This window comes from Mus musculus, chromosome 2, assembly GCF_000001635.26.
Source record: "Mus musculus strain C57BL/6J chromosome 2, GRCm38.p6 C57BL/6J".
Classification (NCBI taxonomy): domain Eukaryota; kingdom Metazoa; phylum Chordata; class Mammalia; order Rodentia; family Muridae; genus Mus; species Mus musculus.
Genome location: NC_000068.7, coordinates 145226292 through 145246303, shown reverse-complemented (window position 1 = coordinate 145246303; position 20012 = coordinate 145226292). Strand labels below are relative to the sequence as shown.

The window sequence follows — 20012 nt, the reverse complement described above, 5'->3', positions numbered from 1 at the left end:
GACATTTCCACACATGCATACCATAGTCTTCTCTGTACAGTGTGCCTGAGCTCTCTTTCACTGCTACCTACCCACCTTCATCCTAAAACCTTTCATCTCTTCTTCTCTGTACCCTCCTTTAGCAACTCCACTAGATGATAAGCTGTGTTTGTTTGTTTTTTATTTGTTCTATCAACCCAGAAATTTTATTGCTACCCATGAAGTCAAATCATTTCTTCCATTGGAATGGTTTTCAACGTACCTGAAGTTTCTGCGCTTATCTCTGTAAGGAAGTGATTGCTAATAGAGTGATCTATGCAACTAACAGCAAGGCTGACTACTTTCTTCCCATGAAAAAAGCCACACCAGCAGGAAGTAGAATCACCCCATTTCTACCTATCCTGAATTTAGACAAACTCACTGAAAAGTATTCACCACCATGTCTCCTTTAAGTCCACTCTTTGCACCCCAAAGGTAAAAGTGGGATTTCCAGTACTATGATTCTTGTCTCCCTACATTCCACTTACCATTTGCCTATTAATTGAAGAAATGCATTGGAAAACTGCTTGACTACCAGACAAGATCACCAACAGAGTCCACAGAGTAGAACCTCCACATTCCCTCTCCTGTGTGTTCAGGCCAGCCCTTGATATGTCTGTGCTTCTGAGGTTATCCAACAACTATCCACTCAACAGGGGAATTCAAACCCTTCATGGCCATTTTCATTTATAATTAAATGTAGCTCCTAAATACTTAACTGACTTTTGAAAATGGTCTTTGTGAACTATTGATAATAGCATACAGTAACCACAAGCCCTGCTAATTGAGGACCATAGTTCATATAGTATTTTGATGGTAGACATACAAGTATCTAGTCTTCATTCTTTCCATTTCTGTTTAAGAAATTATTACTAAGATGTTTAGTATGGTAAGGAAAGGTCCTTCTACTCATCTTTCCAAAAAGGAGTAGACACTCGTGACTAAAACACTTTTCATATCAAAAATCTAAGGTCTTTGGGAAGATGTTGACAACTGTTTATCCACACTGAAGATGAGACAGGTCTTTAGATGCAGGATTTTCAAATTGTTAGACTCAAATGTGTTTCTCATACACTGTAAACATCTTTAAAATATCTCCAGATTCAAACTTAAAGAAGAGATATGTCATCCAGCTCATCCTCAGCTATAACTGAAGAACATGGAAGCCGTTGTGAGGACATGACCATCACTGTTACCTGGTTCTGTGCAGTTCTTGCTGCTCTGGAGCCCTGCATCTTCAGAAGTCAGTGTATCATTCACCTGCATCAGCTTCCTCCCCACCATCCATTTTCTATCTTCCCCAATGAGATCCATGAGGTCAAGTTCTAGAAAGGAAAAAACAAAATTCACCACACATCGCTAACAGCCAAATGCAGTCTTTACCCATGATGCGAGCCTGTGCCTTAATCAGCTAACATTTTTCTCTGTACTGCATGGATGCCTTTAAGATGTCTTGAATCTAGCTCTCTGAGGGCCTCTGACTGTTGAATCCTATTGAGCCCAACAAAAGCAGTCTTTTATCCAATGACAGGAAGGAACTTATATATAAATACTTCATTGCCTGAGATGGATGGACAACAAGGTATGCATTCTAAACTGGATTCCAGAGTTTCCCACGGTGTGAATAAACTAATGCTGTCTACAGGATAAATCTCTTGATAAAGTATATTTGGTTGATAATGGTCTCTTTTCTTTCTCAATCCCCTTCACCCAGTGACGTGCTAAAACATATTTAACAACCAATAATAGTGAGGGAGACAATCTAGACTTATAGTCCTTGGATGATTTCCATGACACTAATACCTTCACAAGAATCCAATTCAAGCTACAAATGATGCTACTAAGAACTGACCTGGGAAGAGATCCAGACTATGGACTCTATAGGGTCTGTGTGAGCTGCTTTAGCCTACCAATGTCTACCTCTCCACCATATTGACTTAAGTTGTCTCTCATATAAGCCAACCTCAGTTGAACATATGCTCAGAATCTGATTCTTGGAGGTTAACCAAAGCTAAGGCATCACTTTACCATCCCCAAAACAGCAGCCTATAAAAGACCCAGCACAAGATTTCATAAAATAAGAGATGAAGGTAAAAGAAGGCTACAGAAGGCATGGGAGAGGGTGAGCAATGCCTCAGTCTCTGGATGGGATGCCCATGGAGATGCGAGTGTCAGCACAAAGAGCATAGAGGGAAGGAAGGGCACGTGAGGGAAAAAGCTCTCCATCCTGGTTAGGGAATGTCAACTCTCAAGTTTCTGCTGATAAGATTATCAGGAGGGAAATTATATAGCTTCTTGGTAATGATACCTCAGGCAAGAGAGCTAGTACAAAAGAGATCCCAAACAGGGAAGAGCATATGATATAGTCCAGATAGGATCTCTGTGGGTTTCACAACAGGAGGGAGACTCCATACATACATCTCTGTGTGTAGTGATGGCCACTGAGGAAAAAAAAATATGAAAAGAAAATCTTTGGGAACCTAAAATTTCTCCAGAGAGCAGGGGGTTAAACAAGTTCAACAAAGGATCATTGGGTGAGAGGACGAGCATGGCGTAATAAAAGCAGAGAGAAAGAACCCAAAGAAGAAATGTTAACAGTCCTGAACACCATGGAGAATACTGCAAGGCAAAGACAGAGAAATGAAAGCTTAAGCTTGGCATGAGGGGCGTATTGAGGATGGAGGTGGCCAGACTGAGTAGCTCTTTCTAGTGGCCTGAAACTAGGGAAAGAAACGATGGAAGATTATCAGCTCTGAAATGTCTAGAATATCTCTGGCTAGGAAAATGGTTTGTATTATGTTTTTGTCTGTTGAGAAAGAACTTAAAGTTTGGTGGGTAGAAAGGAAGAGAGAGTATGGAAGGGTTTGGGGAGGGGAGAAGAATATAATCAAAATACACTTACATTTTTAAAATTCCTTAAGTAATAAATATTCTTAAAAATAAAAAAATTGGCTCTAAATACAAGACAGGGGCCATAATTTTGGGGCCCAGCAGCCTTCACACAGACAACAGGGTGTATCCAACCACACAATATGGTGCTTTGAAGTGGTCAATGCAGAGCTAAAGGCCACCAGCTCCTAGCCTGTATTTTTACAATGATTGTCAATTTTCTAAACAATTTTACCTTTGCTATTGTCACAATGCTACATGGGAGAGTATGAACATTATCTCTTCAGTACCAGAATGCTATAAGATCACTGATAGTACTCCATAACCCCAAGCTGAAATCACCATTTCCACCCTAGACATGGGTAAATTAGGGTCCTAGACCTTTCTGGTCTAGTGTTCATCTGCCCCTCACTTCAAAGAGCCACAGATAGCATCAGCAGCTGGAGAATTTAGGTTTCCCTCGAATGTAGCCCCAGTCCTGAATGTAGAATTGTCAAGATCTCTAACTAGAACTTAGGTATACATTCAGAAATGCACCAATAGTCAGAGAAGAGGAAAAACTTCTCAACAAACAATGAGAGAAAACAAACAAACAAACAAACAAACAAACAACAAATAAAACCACAAAACTCTAAGAACTCATGAAGAAAGAATAAGGTCAGTGACCATAAACTCCAACAATCAGTCTTAAAACATTCAAGTACCATATTAAAGACAATCAGGACTCGAGCCCCGAGCTACCTTGCCAGCAGAGTCTTGCCCAACACCAGCAAGGGCCCACACGGGACTCCCCACGGGATCCTAAGACCTCTGGTGAGTGGAACACAGCGCCTGCCCCAATCCAATCGCGCGGAACCTGAGACTGGGGTACATAGGGAAGCAGGCTACCCGGGCCTGATCTGGGGCACAAGTCCCTTCCGCTCGACTCGAGCCCCGGGCTACCTTGCCAGCAGAGTCTTGCCCAACACCCGCAAGGGCCCACACGGGACTCCCCACGGGATCCTAAGACCTCTGGTGAGTGGAACACAGCGCCTGCCCCAATCCAATCGCGCGGAACCTGAGACTGCGGTACATAGGGAAGCAGGCTACCCGGGCTTGATCTGGGGCACAAACCCCTTCCACTCCACTGGAGCCCCGGGCTACCTTGCCAGCGGAGTCGCCTGACACCTGCAAGGGCCCACATAGGATTCCACACGAGATCCTAAGACCTCTAGTGAGTGGAACACAACTTCTGCCAGGAGTCTGGTTCGAACACCAGATATCTGGGTACCTGCCCTGCAAGAAGAGAGCTTGCCTGCAGAGAATACTCTGCCCACTGAAACTAAGGAGAGTGCTACCCTCCAGGTCTGCTTATAGAGGCTAACAGAGTCACCTGAAGAACAAGCTCTTAACAGTGACAACTAAAACAGCTAGCTTCAGAGATTTCCAGATGGCGAAAGGCAAACGTAAGAATCCTACTAACAGAAATCAAGACCACTCACCATCATCAGAACGCAGCACTCCCACCCCACCTAGTCCTGGGCACCCCAACACAACCGAAAATCTAGACCCAGATTTAAAAACATTTCTCATGATGATGATAGAGGGCATCAAGAAGGACTTTCATAAGTCACTTAAAGAATTACAGGAGAGCACTGCTAAAGAGTTACAGGCCCTTACAGAAAAGCAGGAAAACACAGCCAAACAGGTAGAAATCATTAAAGAAAAACAGGAAAACACATCCAAACAGGTGATGGAAATGAACAAAACCATATTAGAACTAAAAGGGGAAGTAGACACAATAAAGAAAACCCAAAGCGAGGCAACGCTGGAGATAGAAACCCTAGGAAAGAGATCTGGAACCATAGATGCGAGCATCAGCAACAGAATACAAGAAATGGAAGAGAGAATCTCAGGTGCAGAAGATTCCATAGATAACATCGACACAACAGTCAAAGAAAATACAAAATGCAAAAGGATCCTAACTCAAAACATCCAGGTAATGCAGGACACAATGAGAAGACCAAACCTACGGATAATAGGAATTGATGAGAATGAAGATTATCAACTTAAAGGGCCAGCTAATATCTTCAACAAAATAATAGAAGAAAACTTCCCAAACATAAAAAAAGAGATGCCCATGATCATACAAGAAGCCTACAGAACTCCAAATAGACTGGACCAGAAAAGAAATTCCTCCCGACACATAATAATCAGAACAACAAATGCACTAAATAAAGATAGAATATTAAAAGCAGTAAGAGAGAAAGGTCAAGTAACATATAAAGGAAGGCCTATCAGAATTACACCAGACTTTTCACCAGAGACTATGAAAGCCAGAAGAGCCTGGACAGATGTTATACAGACACTAAGAGAACACAAATGCCAGCCCAGGCTATTATACCCGGCCAAACTCTCAATTACCATAGATGGAGAAACCAAAGTATTCCACGACAAAAACAAATTCACACAATATCTTTCCACGAATCCAGCCCTTCAAAGGATAATAACAGAAAAGAAGCAATACAAGGACGGAAATCACGCCCTAGAACAACCAAGAAAGTAATCATTCAACAAAACAAAAAGAAGACAGCCACAAGAACAGAATGCCAACTCTAACAACAAAAATAAAAGGAAGCAACAATTACTTTTCCTTAATATCTCTTAATATCAATGGACTCAATTCCCCAATAAAAAGACATAGACTTACAGACTGGCTACACAAACAGGACCCAACATTCTGCTGCTTACAGGAAACCCATCTCAGGGAAAAAGACAGACACTACCTCAGAGTGAAAGGCTGGAAAACAATTTTCCAAGCAAATGGACTGAAGAAACAAGCTGGAGTAGCCATTTTAATATCGGATAAAATCGACTTCCAACCCAAAGTTATCAAAAAAGACAAGGAGGGACACTTCATACTCATCAAAGGTAAAATCCTCCAAGAGGAACTCTCAATTCTGAATATCTACGCACCAAATGCAAGGGCAGCCACATTCATTAGAGACACTTTAGTAAAGCTCAAAGCATACATTGCACCTCACACAATAATAGTGGGAGACTTCAACACACCACTTTCTTCAAAGGACAGATCGTGGAAACAGAAACTAAACAGGGACACAGTGAAACTAACAGAAGTTATGAAACAAATGGACCTGACAGATATCTACAGAACATTTTATCCTAAAACAAAAGGATATACCTTCTTCTCAGCACCTCACGGGACCTTCTCCAAAATTGACCATATAATTGGTCACAAAACAGGCCTCAATAGATACAAAAATATAGAAATTGTCCCATGTATCCTATCAGACCACCATGGCCTAAGACTGATCTTCAATAACAACATAAATAATGGAAAGCCAACATTCACTTGGAAACTGAATAACACTCTTCTCAATGACACCTTGGTCAAGGAAGGAATAAAGAAAGAAATTAAAGACTTTTTGGAGTTTAATGAAAATGAAGCCACAACGTACCCAAACCTATGGGACACAATGAAAGCATTTCTAAGAGGGAAACTCATAGCTCTGAGTGCCTCCAAGAAGAAACGGGAGACAGCACATACTAGCAGCTTGACAACACATCTAAAAGCCCTAGAAAAAAAGGAAGCAAATTCACCCAAGAGGAGTAGACGGCAGGAAATAATCAAACTCAGGGGTGAAATCAACCAAGTGGAAACAAGAAGAACTATTCAAAGAATTAACCAAACGAGGAGTTGGTTCTTTGAGAAAATCAACAAGATAGATAAACCCTTAGCTAGACTCACTAAAGGGCACAGGGACAAAATCCTAATTAACAAAATCAGAAATGAAAAGGGAGACATAACAACAGATACTGAAGAAATCCAAAACACCATCAGATCCTTCTACAAAAGGCTATACTCAACAAAACTGGAAAACCTGGACGAAATGGACAAATTTCTGGACAGATACCAGGTACCAAAGTTGAATCAGGATCAAGTTGATCATCTAAACAGTCCCATATCACCTAAAGAAATAGAAGCAGTTATTAATAGTCTCCCAACCAAAAAAAGCCCAGGACCAGATGGGTTTAGTGCAGAGTTCTATCAGACCTTCAAAGAAGATCTAATTCCAGTTCTGCACAAACTATTTCACAAAATAGAAGTAGAAGGTACTCTACCCAACTCATTTTATGAAGCCACTATTACTCTGATACCTAAACCACAGAAAGACCCAACAAAGATAGAGAACTTCAGACCAATTTCTCTTATGAATATTGATGCAAAAATCCTCAATAAAATTCTCGCTAACCGAATCCAAGAACACATTAAAGCAATCATCCATCCTGACCAAGTAGGCTTTATTCCAGGGATGCAGGGATGGTTTAATATACGAAAATCCATCAATGTAATCCATTATATAAACAAACTCAAAGACAAAAACCACATGATCATCTCGTTAGATGCAGAAAAAGCATTTGACAAGATCCAACACCCATTCATGATAAAAGTTTTGGAAAGATCAGGAATTCAAGGCCCATACCTAAACATGATAAAAGCAATCTACAGCAAACCAGTAGCCAACATCAAAGTAAATGGAGAGAAGCTGGAAGCAATCCCACTAAAATCAGGGACTAGACAAGGCTGCCCACTTTCTCCCTACCTTTTCAACATAGTACTTGAAGTATTAGCCAGAGCAATTCGACAACAAAAGGAGATCAAGGGGATACAAATTGGAAAAGAGGAAGTTAAAATATCACTTTTTGCAGATGATATGATAGTATATATAAGTGACCCTAAAAATTCTACCAGAGAACTCCTAAACCTGATAAACAGCTTCGGTGAAGTAGCTGGATATAAAATAAACTCAAACAAGTCAATGGCCTTTCTCTATACAAAGAATAAACAGGCTGAGAAAGAAATTAGGGAAACAACACCCTTCTCAATAGTCACAAATAATATAAAATATCTTGGCGTGACTCTAACTAAGGAAGTGAAAGATCTGTATGATAAAAACTTCAAATCTCTGAAGAAAGAAATTAAGGAAGATCTCAGAAGATGGAAAGATCTCCCATGCTCATGGATTGGCAGGATCAACATTGTAAAAATGGCTATCTTGCCAAAAGCAATCTACAGATTCAATGCAATCCCCATCAAAATTCCAACTCAATTCTTCAACGAATTGGAAGGAGCAATTTGCAAATTTGTCTGGAATAACAAAAAACCTAGGATAGCAAAAAGTCTTCTCAAGGATAAAAGAACTTCTGGCGGAATCACCATGCCAGACCTAAAGCTTTACTACAGAGCAATTGTGATAAAAACTGCATGGTACTGGTATAGAGACAGACAAGTAGACCAATGGAATAGAATTGAAGACCCAGAAATGAACCCACACACCTATGGTCACTTGATCTTCGACAAGGGAGCTAAAACCATCCAGTGGAAGAAAGACAGCATTTTCAACAATTGGTGCTGGCACAACTGGTTGTTATCGTGTAGAAGAATGCAAATCGATCCATACTTATCTCCTTGTACTAAGGTCAAATCTAAGTGGATCAAGGAACTTCACATAAACCCAGAGACACTGAAACTTATAGAGGAGAAAGTGGGGAAAAGCCTTGAAGATATGGGCACAGGGGAAAAATTCCTGAACAGAACAGCAATGGCTTGTGCTGGAAGATCGAGAATTGACAAATGGGACCTAATGAAACTCCAAAGTTTCTGCAAGGCAAAAGACACCGTCAATAAGACAAAAAGACCACCAACAGATTGGGAAAGGATCTTTACCTATCCTAAATCAGATAGGGGACTAATATCCAACATATATAAAGAACTCAAGAAGGTGGACTTCAGAAAATCAAATAACCCCATTAAAAAATGGGGCTCAGAACTGAACAAAGAATTCTCACCTGAGGAATACCGAATGGCAGAGAAGCACCTGAAAAAATGTTCAACATCCTTAATCATCAGGGAAATGCAAATCAAAACAACCCTGAGATTCCACCTCACACCAGTCAGAATGGCTAAGATCAAAAATTCAGGTGACAGCAAATGCTGGCGTGGATGTGGAGAAAGAGGAACACTCCTCCATTGTTGGTGGGAGTGCAGGCTTGTACAACCACTCTGGAAATCAGTCTGGCGGTTCCTCAGAAAACTGGACATAGTACTACCGGAGGATCCAGCAATACCTCTCCTGGGCATATATCCAGAAGATGCCCCAACTGGTAAGAAGGACACATGCTCCACTATGTTCATAACAGCCTTATTTATAATAGCCAGAAGCTGGAAAGAACCTAGATGCCCCTCAACAGAGGAATGGATACAGAAAATGTGGTACATCTACACAATGGAGTACTACTCAGCTATTAAAAAGAATGAATTTATGAAATTCCTAGCCAAATGGATGGACCTGGAGGGCATCATCCTGAGTGAGGTAACACATTCACAAAGAAACTCACACAATATGTACTCACTGATAAGTGGATATTAGCCCCAAACCTAGGATACCCAAGATATAAGATATAATTTGCTAAACACATGAAACTCAAGAAGAATGAAGACTGAAGTGTGGACACTATGCCCCTCCTTAGATTTGGGAACAAAACACCCATGGAAGGGTTACAGAGACAAAGTTTGGAGCTGAGATGAAAGGATGGACCATGTAGAGACTGCCATATCCAGGGATCCACCCCATAATCAGCATCCAAACGCTGACACCACTGCATACACTAGCAAGATTTTATTGAAAGGACCCAGATGTAGCTGTCTCTTGTGAGACTATGCCGGGGCCTAGCAAACACAGAAGTGGATGTTCACAGTCAGCTAATGGATGGATCATAGGGCTCCCAATGGAGGAGCTAGAGAAAGTAGCCAAGAGCTAAAGGGATCTGCAACCCTATAGGTGGAACAACATTATGAACTAACCAGTACCCCGGAGCTCTTGATTCTAGCTGCATATATATCAAAAGATGGCCTAGTCGGCCATCACTGGAAAGAGAGGCCCATTGGACTTGCAAACTTTATATGCCCCAGTACAGGGGAATTCCAGGGCCATAAAGGGGGAGTGGGTGGGCAGGGGAGTGGGGGTGGGTGCATATGGGGGACTTTTGGTATAGCATTGGAAATGTAAATGAGCTAAATACCTAATAAAAAATGGAAAAAAAAAAGACAATCAACACTGTGGGCAGTGGAGCTCTCTTTGTCCCAGGCTAGTGTCAGGAACAGCTCCTAGGATAAAGAACTAAGCATCACTGGCTTACAGATGTCTTCTCAGGAAGAACGTGCCAGGGAACAGAGAAGTCAGGTAGAGAAAGTATGCATCAAAGCCAGTCGCCAAGGTAGCTGAGGAGCACTGGGCCCCTTTGAAAGCACTCTAAGCCAGAGGAAAGCATCTTAGATACTCAAGGTGCAAAGGAGCAGAATACTGCTCTACTCATTCCTTCTCATTTATGGCTTTAAGGCTATTCCCAGAAACATTAGTTCTCCAACTCTTCTTTTGATTTAGTCCTTTTTTTAAAGTGTGTATGTGTGTGTGTGTCTTTTGTGTAGGCACACACACACATGTGCATTTCAGTGCAAGTGCCCATGAAGACTAGAGCTGGGATACTAGGCTGTTCTGAGCCACCAGATATAGGAGCTAAAAAATTGAACTCAGGTCCTCTGCAGAAGCAGTATGTGCTTCTAACTCCTGAGCCATCTCTTCATCCTCCTCTTTAGCTCTTCTAACCTTGGAGCTCCACATTAAGCTCTGGTGCACAGCAAAGACCTCAGATACAGGTGCTGGAAGGTGTACAGTGCCAGAGAGCAATAGAGTTCAGAAAAACAGATATGGTCAGAGTACTAAATACCTGCTCATCTACATGGTATCTAAAGAGTTGATCATGCTGTGGCTGGCAGAATAGCCATTCTACTGTCTGTCCTCACAGTGAAGGGCAGAGGAGGGTGCTTCATGGACCTACAATCTTAAGGTTCAAACAGATCCCGAAGACTTGCAAAGAAACAAAAGTATTCCTTCCAATGACTCCAAAGCTCTTTTGCCAAGTTTCCATGGATCTGTGACTCTAAAAGAAAAGCTGATACCAATTAAGAGATGTAAAAGCAAAGCCAGCTATTGTAGCAGAAAATTAGAGGATTTTTTTAACATAATGATTCAATATCTTTACGAATTAGACACTATTAAGACAGCATCTCAGCCTTCCAAAACCTACAGACTTTTATCTCAACCAAAACAGACTTGACCACCGATCACTGATAAAACAATGATGTTCAGAGTCTGAGGAAATGTTAATATGAATAATAATACCAGTAGTGACAACATTCAGTGAGAACAAAGTTTAATAGTGTTGTAGTTCAGTTTGGTTTCCTCAAAAATCTCCTATTAGAAGAGAAGGTTTCATGGCCTCTTTACCTCTGAAGCAAAGAGGTCAAAGAAGTGCTTGCCTAAGATTATAGGCACTCTAAGGCCATATGGAATACTTCCCAGAGACTTTGTCATTCTTCTTATTGAGACAGCTTTCCATTTTTAAATATGTTTTACATTCATAATAAATCTACGTGGAAAGATTGTCTCCACTTTTGCAAACAAGGGAATGAAGTGGAAGCATTCCCTGGTTAAGCAACATGCTACCATCACGCAGTGAGCAAGTAGCAGAAGAAAGATCTGAATCCACATTTGATGGTTTCTAAGGCCACCTTCCTGGCGGATCCCTGGATGGGAGAAGCTCACCTTGGTTACAATGCACAGCTGAGAATAAGACAGATTGGGAAAAGGGCCTCTACCTTACGCTAGGTGAGGAGTGAAGATCATCACATGACACCTATTAAACAGTCTCCAGAAACTATTATGAAGATAGGCAGCACATCTGGAAAGTCTCACAGACCAAAGACTCGAACACTTGTAGTCTCTCACTCTATGCACAGCACTGTACTCAGTAGCTTCCTAGAACCTGGCTCTCTGTGACACAGGCTGTTCCAGTCTTGCATTTAGAGAGAAAAGGCAAAGGGTGGGCAGTGGGGGTGTTCCAAGGCAGAGGAAGATGAAGCAGATGTGACAAGGGTGTCCACATTTGTACTCTGTATTGTTCTCTCTTAACTCACCTCCCTGGCTCCTTGGACTTCTCTGCTACAGGAAAGAGGTTGCTCTGCAAAGCTACACTAGAGCAATGTCAACAAAAACACTTGGCCCCAATTCACAGCATTCTTGGCTTCTCAACTGCCAGGCCCTGAAAGTTGCATGTTGGCCTAATTAGTCAAGGGAAAGGGTGGAGGCAGGGGGCAAAGGGGATGGGGGAAGCAGCAGACTCCCATGTCACATGTCACCAGGAGAGGAAGCTTGTAGGGCTGTGGTCTCTGAGCAGAAGTGCAAGAGGGGGCCACAGAGATGCTGTGCGCTGCTGCTGTCAGAGGAGGAAACTTGCTTCTCAATCTGAGATCCGAGCTGCATGCACTGAGGAAGCAAAGAAAGTGGAGGCTGGGTGCCAAGTTTCCATTACAGAGCTGTGTGTTCACCCTTTTGCACTCCAGCGCCCTGCTCCCCCTTCCTCTCATTCTCTGTCCCTCTCCTCTTCTCCTTCCCATGACCAAAGCACACAGACCCCGAGGATTTCAGATACCAATAATGGATCTTCTTGAGAGCCCCGTGACTCAGATCCTCAGCTCACAGCCGCGACTCCTAACACACTATCTCTTGCCTGCTAGCCTGATGCACAGACCTTCTAACCCTTCTCAGATATTGGTCTGAGGCTCAGAAGAGAGGTGTGGTTGTTTGCTCTCTAGCAAGGGATTAACTCCTCTGACACCTGGACAAATTGAAGACTGTACCACTAGTGAAGGTGGTACTGAAGAAGAGGGAGGTGTCAGTGAGAGTGGTCAAGGAAATAAATGATCAAAGTACATACATACACACACACACACACACACACACACACACCACAAATATGTGCAGGAAAATGTCACAATGAAACCTATTATTTTGTTCAATTAATGTATGTTAGTAAAAATGTAAAATAGAAGAATGTAAAATGCATCTTGTGTGTCCCTCACCTATGCACCAAGTTCCCTTCCTGTACCATGTCACCACATTCTGTTACACTTTTGCTCCATGCTTTGATCAGCAGACCTGGACCAAGTCCATATCTGAGTCCATAGTGCATTCCCCACTTTGTCCCAGAGTGCTAGGAGCCAGTGAGAACGGCCTCACAGTTTCAAGCAGTCCCTCCTTGAGAGCACATACAACTCTATCCTCTTGAGAACTGGAATGCTATCCTGGAGTGGAAAGCCAGCATTCCCAAGTGTCCCAGATACCATGGCAACAGCCCCTACCCCGAAGGTGCAGAAAGTAAGTTTTGGAATCTCCTGCATCATTCAAGAAGAAAGGAGCAGAAAACAGCCCAGGACACAGGTTCAGGCTGATGGCGATGGCCACTGACAGACTCTAGGCTGGCCCTGCACGCCTCACCAAGGCTATAAATACCCACCCTGCAGTTTACACAGCTGCCTCCACTCTATGTACTCCAGGTCTTCACCCCAGGGTTAGAGGTTGAGTTTGCATAAGCCAGCAGCCAACAGACTGCCTTCTGCAGTCTCCAGTGATCAGCACACTCTCCACACGGCCCCTTTTTTGGCCCACCCCTTGTATCCCAAGAGGATGACCAGGCACGTTTTATCTTCTATAAGTGAAAGGACTTTATACCTGAGGATTTTTTTCTGTCGAATTTTTTAAAAAACACTTTATTCTTATTTCTTAAATCAGCTTATGAAGTAGCAAGTTTCCATATGGGGCTTTTTATACATATTCATTGGGGCCAATTCTCTCCTCTTCCCACTGTGTCCTTCCCTTTCCATGTTGTTTCTATATCTACCCCATCTCCAATACAAAATCCTTCAGAGACTCCAAATAAGAACTTCCCTCTGCATTGCTTCCTGGTCCTTGGGAAGGAACACGATGTATCACAAGGCCAAAACTCACCAAAGTGATCCCTCCAAACCCAGCAGAGAGGAAGAAATTGAGGATAAATAGACCATATACTGATTTTGATCAAATATGTGCAAGCTTCCAGAAAGGATTCTGGGGAGATGCTGAGAGTCTTAAAGAAGAACTCCAACCCCTAAGGAAGCCATGGATTTTATTAGCGTCTCTTCCTCAGGCCATGTGTACACTGTATCCGGCAGGTGAGAGGACCCTAAGAATCTGAGGGGCTGAGTCACACCTCCAGTGCCCCCATCCGCTCTGGTACTCTAAGGGAGTAGCTTTCGTGGTTGATTTAAACTTCTTCCTATAGTCTCTACTCCAACAGAAAACTTATGTTGAATTGGAATACAGTTGAGCGTCTCAGTCCCTTTAAAGAAACTCCCTTTTGCTCAGAGTAGAGGGAGCAGATAATCAACTCCTATCAGTCTCCGTCCCACTTAGAGTGGGATGCTGGGAGTCAGGAGCATCTTCAGACCCTCCTTAAGGCTGGACATTGGATTCTGTATCTAATACTCACGTTGCATCCTTACCACACCAGTTATGCCATCTTCTCCCAGATGGTGAGAAGCTGTCCTCAAAACTGGGGAAAAAGGGTTGCTGGGCCTATCAGAACCTGGCATTTCTGCAGGTATAGGAAAGGAACACAGAGCACAGTAGACTCAAGTCTTGGTGGAGACAGGGAGGATGAGGACCTAAGCAAGCTGCTAGGTCTAGGGCTCTCCTGTGAGATGGATGGGATACAGCCACATCGTTTAGCTTTAGAAACTGTGCCCATCCCCAGACAAGATTGTAAGCTCACCATAGCAAATGAAAGGAAAGGATTTTTCCCTACTACCCACCAAAATATTTTAACTTCCAGCCCAGGCTGACGCTGACCACTCCATTGTTCCACCTTACACATACACTCACCAAGTCACCAATCAATCCTCAGGGAGTCAGGCATAGGAAGAAGCACATTCGATAAGTTCCTAACGAGGACAAAGGGACTGCCCAGAGTTTGATACTAAAGGCACGAGAAAAAGTCCGAATTATTGTTGAGGATGCTGGGAATGCCAAGGTAGGGTAGTTGTGAGATTGATGCAGGGATGAAGATTCTAGAAAGCTTTCTCTATGACATACACTCTACAACTAGATGTTGCGAATAGGATTGTTCTAATGACCCATGCATCCTGCCCAGAGCCCAATTTCCTCTTGATGGTCCATTGACATGTCAAGGATCCAAGCTCAGCACCAATACCTGACTTTCTTATTAGTCTCTCAGACCATGTTTTTTTTTTTTTTAACTTTATAGATGGTAACTAGCCTTTAATAGCTAGTGAGTTAGGGCCAGTGAGATGATGCATTGGGTAAAAGTTCTTGCCACACAGCCTGATGACTTGCGTTTGAGCCCTGGAACCTATCCAGGAAGAGACAACTAACAACTCCTGCATGCTCTGATTCCAATTTCCGTGCGTGTTCCATAAATATTGTATAAATGCAGCCTTGAGTGCAGAAGTACAAGTACATGTAAAAATTATTTTTAAATATAAAGTGTGCACTTATCTATTGTAAAATGACAACTACTATAAACAGGCTACAATTTCCTGGGAAGAAGATAATTACCAGGTAAGTATGCCCCTAGTCAATATTTTCAGAGAGCACACATGTATCTTCAGAGACAAACATGTATCTTTCAAAATGACATTTGAATAGCTCATGAGAAATCTGTTGCTTTCCTAAAGTAACTTGCTCCATGGAAAGACCATTAGAAAAACAAATATGAAGGCATTTTGTGGCCCTCTTACCAGATGATAAAGATCAGCAGACTCTAAAACAGTCTGTATGTCCTAGTCAGAATAAATTAGGTAGAATTGTATGATCTACTTAAAAACATTCCAAAACAAGGAGTTTTGAATGCATGTACTGAGTGCATAAGTGTACCACCTAAAAAAACGAGCAGGTTAATCAGCTGGGCCAGGGTGAGGGCTCTTTGCATAACTGGCTTTGATTGACAGTCAGTGCCTTCCCTTAGTAGATCTCACTTACAGTGGGCTTTTGCCCTTTAGACTCTTGAGCCTTGTTGGATTTTCTCAGCCATTAAGCTTCAATACTAAACAAAACACAAAATAGAGCTTCAAGCACATGTTTCTGGAAAGTCACACATTGAAAAAAGTGATTGTGATGAGTCATGTCTACTTAATAAAACAATGTTCATTCATTCACTCATTAAAATCTAAATATTTTGTTCTATGAAAAATCCATAATTTTAAAGTCACGTTCTCATTTTTATTTTTACCTCTTAAATCTATGTTTCTGGATATTATAGGGTCTAAAGTTATATAAGTGTTCTTCTTTTAAATGTAAAATAGAAATCCAAAATTAGGTACAAGGCCTCAATAAAATACATCATTTTCACACATAATAAAGTATTAAAGACACAGGGATTCACATTGTTCAGAAGAATTAGCAGATTCCAGATTCAAATGACTCCATGGGTCCCAGCTAAGCTATGCTCTGCTGGCGTGCCCCTGTGACTGTATTTTCCATACAGCAAATACACTTGGCCCCTGCAATCCTGACTAATATGTTCCTTCATTTTTCTTAAAAACTCACCTTTTGCTTCCAATTGAATAGAATTTGACCACACTACATCACTTGGCTCCTCAAAAAAAAAAAAAAAAAAAAAAACAGCCTTTCCCATCATCCGTGCTTAAATAGCTTAAATAAACACTCCTATTTGTTGCTGGGTACAAGTACAAAATTGTCTACATCTCTTCTCAGGCTACATCATCCTGCTGTTGCACTGAACAGGGACTAAGATTCCCCCTCATCCTGGGCTCTTAAGTCACATGAACAATAAAAACATCAGGAGAGAGTCTGGCTGAAAGAAGAGAAATGAAAGGCATTTCCCCTTCTGTGGTCCTAAGGAGAAAGCTCTTAAAAGGCAAGAAGTACCAGGACTCTCCCTGGGGATGGTGGGGGATGATAGGGACCAGGGATGAAGGGACAAGGCATCAATACTGATAGCCTTATAAGGAGTAAGAAATGTGCCTCCTAATAATGGTTGCATGAGAGACAGCCATGTATATTTTCCATCACCCACTTAAGTACTGGGCTTCCTGACATAGTTATCCTTTTCTCGTTGGTTGGGATGGTCTTAAACAGATGGATTTGATAAATCTCTATTGAGAAATTTATAATGTTAGCCATACTGGAACTTTGTTTATACCCCCCATCCCTCTTTGCATCTCTTCTCCCTTAATTTGAATTACCTTAAGATTTCCAGTCTGGACCCCAAAAGCAACCCTTTGTCACAGCCACTTTACCCATTCTGACAGGAAGCTCTATCCACCTGTGAGAGTCTACACAGCACCCATGGTTAACTACAACAATTTGAATGTCCCCACAAAGCCTCACCTTTGGGAGGTGAGGCCTGGGGGCGGGGGTCTGAGGAGAAAGGATGCATGCCTTAAAAAAGACTTGGAATGCTGGTCCCCTCTTTCCTCTCTCTTATATTTCCCAGCTACCATGGAATGAACAGCTTTGCTCTTCTATGTGTGCCTGACCACTGTGCTTTGCCTCACCACAGTTCCAGAGCAACTAGGCAATTGATAATGACAAGCTCCAAGCATAGGATGCAAAATACACCTTTTCTCTTTACAAGTTAATTATCTCCACTGTTTTGTTACAGTACTGGAAAACTGATGAACATATTAATAAAGGGCCATCATCTCATGGGCCATGATGATTGGTTCTGACAAATAGCTACAACTAAACCAGGCCAGGCAAGCAAGAGTTCATAGGAATGAGATTCACCCATTTTCTCCCAGTGAATGTGAACCCGGAGTTAGGAAAGACAGAGCTTTTGAGTCTAAGGACACATCAGGCACACAAAGGTGACCAGAGACAACATCAAGAGGCAAGCAGCCAAGGCCCAGATGACATCATATGTTGACTTTGACAGATGAATCCAAGATGATCGTGAGCTTTTCAGTCACATGATGCAATGATTTCTGTCTGCAGTCTGAGGTGGTCTAGTCTTTCTGAGAGCAGTGGAAAGATTCCCACCCGACCTATGACTCATTTTTCCTAAAATCCCACCTCATGTAAAATCTGATGAAATCTAAAAGAAGCAGCCAGTACTGCTCTCATCCAAACCAGTTTGCCTTGCCATGCTATCATAGTGAGCCTTTCAGATGCCATCTATAAAACAAAGGAGCAGATCTGCAAAAGCACTGGGCTACTGTGGAGATTAAGATGGCCACATGGCATAAAGAGATCAATTCCAGGTGACAGGTGGTGAAGCAGGGCCCCTGAAAGTGGATCCTCTTGGTCTAAGCACAGATCCCCAAATATTCAGCCAGCCCTGGCAGCTGACAGGTAGGGGCCTGCACATTGAAATGGTGAAAGGCCCCAAATACCATCGTGTTAGGGCAGGAGTGCTTCTGATAGCAATTTAGTGCTGTCAACAGAGGGAAGTGTCCTGGTTTGGGGTCCCCAAAAGCCAACATTAGGAAGACAAAGACCTGGATGTAAGAGATCCCAGATCACATTATAAATTCCCATAGCGCACTGTTTCTGGGAACTTTATATTTGGAGGGGAAGGAGAGGAGACTAAGGGAGACTGGAAGGCAAGACAGGGTGGGGTATGGAGAATGTACTATGATACACCATGGAGGCCCTTACTCCTATCAAGGCCCAAGCCCACTGGACATTCGGTGATGTGTTCAGAAAGCCTTCCAAAATTGTCCATCTGAAGGATGAGTGCTGTGTTGCTACAGTTTCACCAGTTTAGAGAGTTTCCCCTAAAAACACAAACTCCCCAAAAACCAGCCGGTATTTTGAATGGGCCAAGCCAGCTTCTGTGTCTCAGGGATACCCCAGCTAGAAAGGGTTTCAGAATGAAATGAGGCATATCGCATCATTTCAATGGGAATCTGAATTCAAAGTGACCTGCCCACTACAGCCGTGGCTGAGACCCAAGGAGAGCAGACGAGATGTCTAGAGGGAATCCAAATGATGTCATTGACCAAAAGTAACCTTGGCCTTGTCTTTGATACAAAATCACTTGGACCAAATGGGAAAATGTGTGCAGAAGCAAATGGGTTCGGAGCTGTGATGGGCATTCTAATGATGCTTTCCTCTTTTCTCTCTTACCATGGAACTTGACTCCAGAAGAGAAACAGTGCCTTTGCCACCAAAGAGGCCAGGACAATGGAGGGGGCTGGTGGTACACTTTCTGTTTCAACACAAAGTCACTTCACTCTTGCTGCCCTCCATTCTTTGGGTCAAGCTCACACCTATCCAAGCTGGAAACTGAAGCCAGCAACAAGATTACTGCACTAGGGGTGAATGGAAAAACATGATCAGCCCCAGGCCCTCCTGTCTCAGCCTGAGTCTCAGGCCCATCGAGGGGCATGACAAGCTGGAGAAAGAGGACACTACTGAGCCTGACAGCAAGCGACAGGCTGGGAAAGGTGGGGTGCTAACCCACCACCACTTATCTCCTGACCCACAAGCAGGATTGATAGGATCTCATTGTCCCCCATGTGACTTTCCAAGGGCCCCTACATTTCCAGTTTCACAGAATTCCAACAAGCAGTACAGACCTCTGAGGCAGGCTTCCAACGACTTCCCCTTGAAAAAACACTCATTGAAAAGAAAACTCAATTCCTTAGGATTGGGTTTCTACCACATGCACCTAGCAGTAGACTCCTGGTCCCACTCAGCACAGTGTGTTCCTTGCAGGTTGCCTACTCCCTGCTCTCCAGCTCACATTCTGTCACCCAAAGCTATACTGGGCCAGTCCTTTCTGAATACTACAAGATACCCTGTCCGTTATAGCTTCCATGGTCTAGAAACATCAACAAACAAAGAATGCACACACACACACACACACACACACACAAATACACACACATACACAACGACACACTATAAAGGGGTAGTAAGGCAAGGAGTTCTGGCTATGAACAGGGCATATTGTCTCTTCTAGGATTATATATTATTTCTCTATGCCAGAAAGATAAATGGGTGGTGGGAACAGAGGTGTGTGCCAGGCACACACTGGGGTTGGTACCCGGTAAGCCCCATGGTAGATATCATGAAAGTGTCTTTTTCTCAAGACCACATTCACTCATCCCTATTGTGTCAGCAGGAAGTCATAGAGATGGAGTAAGCCTTAACTTCATGGTTGGGCCACTACTGTTTGAATAG

At 42.7% G+C, this 20012-nt stretch overlaps 1 protein-coding gene across 2 annotated transcripts in view; it reads right to left on the bottom strand.

Annotated features, from left to right (window-relative positions):
• Slc24a3 (solute carrier family 24 (sodium/potassium/calcium exchanger), member 3) overlaps window positions 1-20012 on the bottom strand; it is a 474392-nt gene that overhangs the window by 395863 nt on the left and 58517 nt on the right. Inside the window, exons 1-2 of one of the 2 annotated variants that reach the window (NM_053195.3) lie at window positions 3649-3693; window positions 1215-1343 (exon numbers count right to left, since the gene is read on the bottom strand). In NM_053195.3, coding sequence (NP_444425.1) covers window positions 1215-1332 — 118 coding nt within the window. In that variant the 5' untranslated portion in view covers window positions 1333-1343; window positions 3649-3693. Of the gene's footprint in view, window positions 1-1214; window positions 1344-3648; window positions 3694-20012 lie in introns of those variants that run through there. The other variant, NM_001356497.1, reaches the window with a different exon arrangement.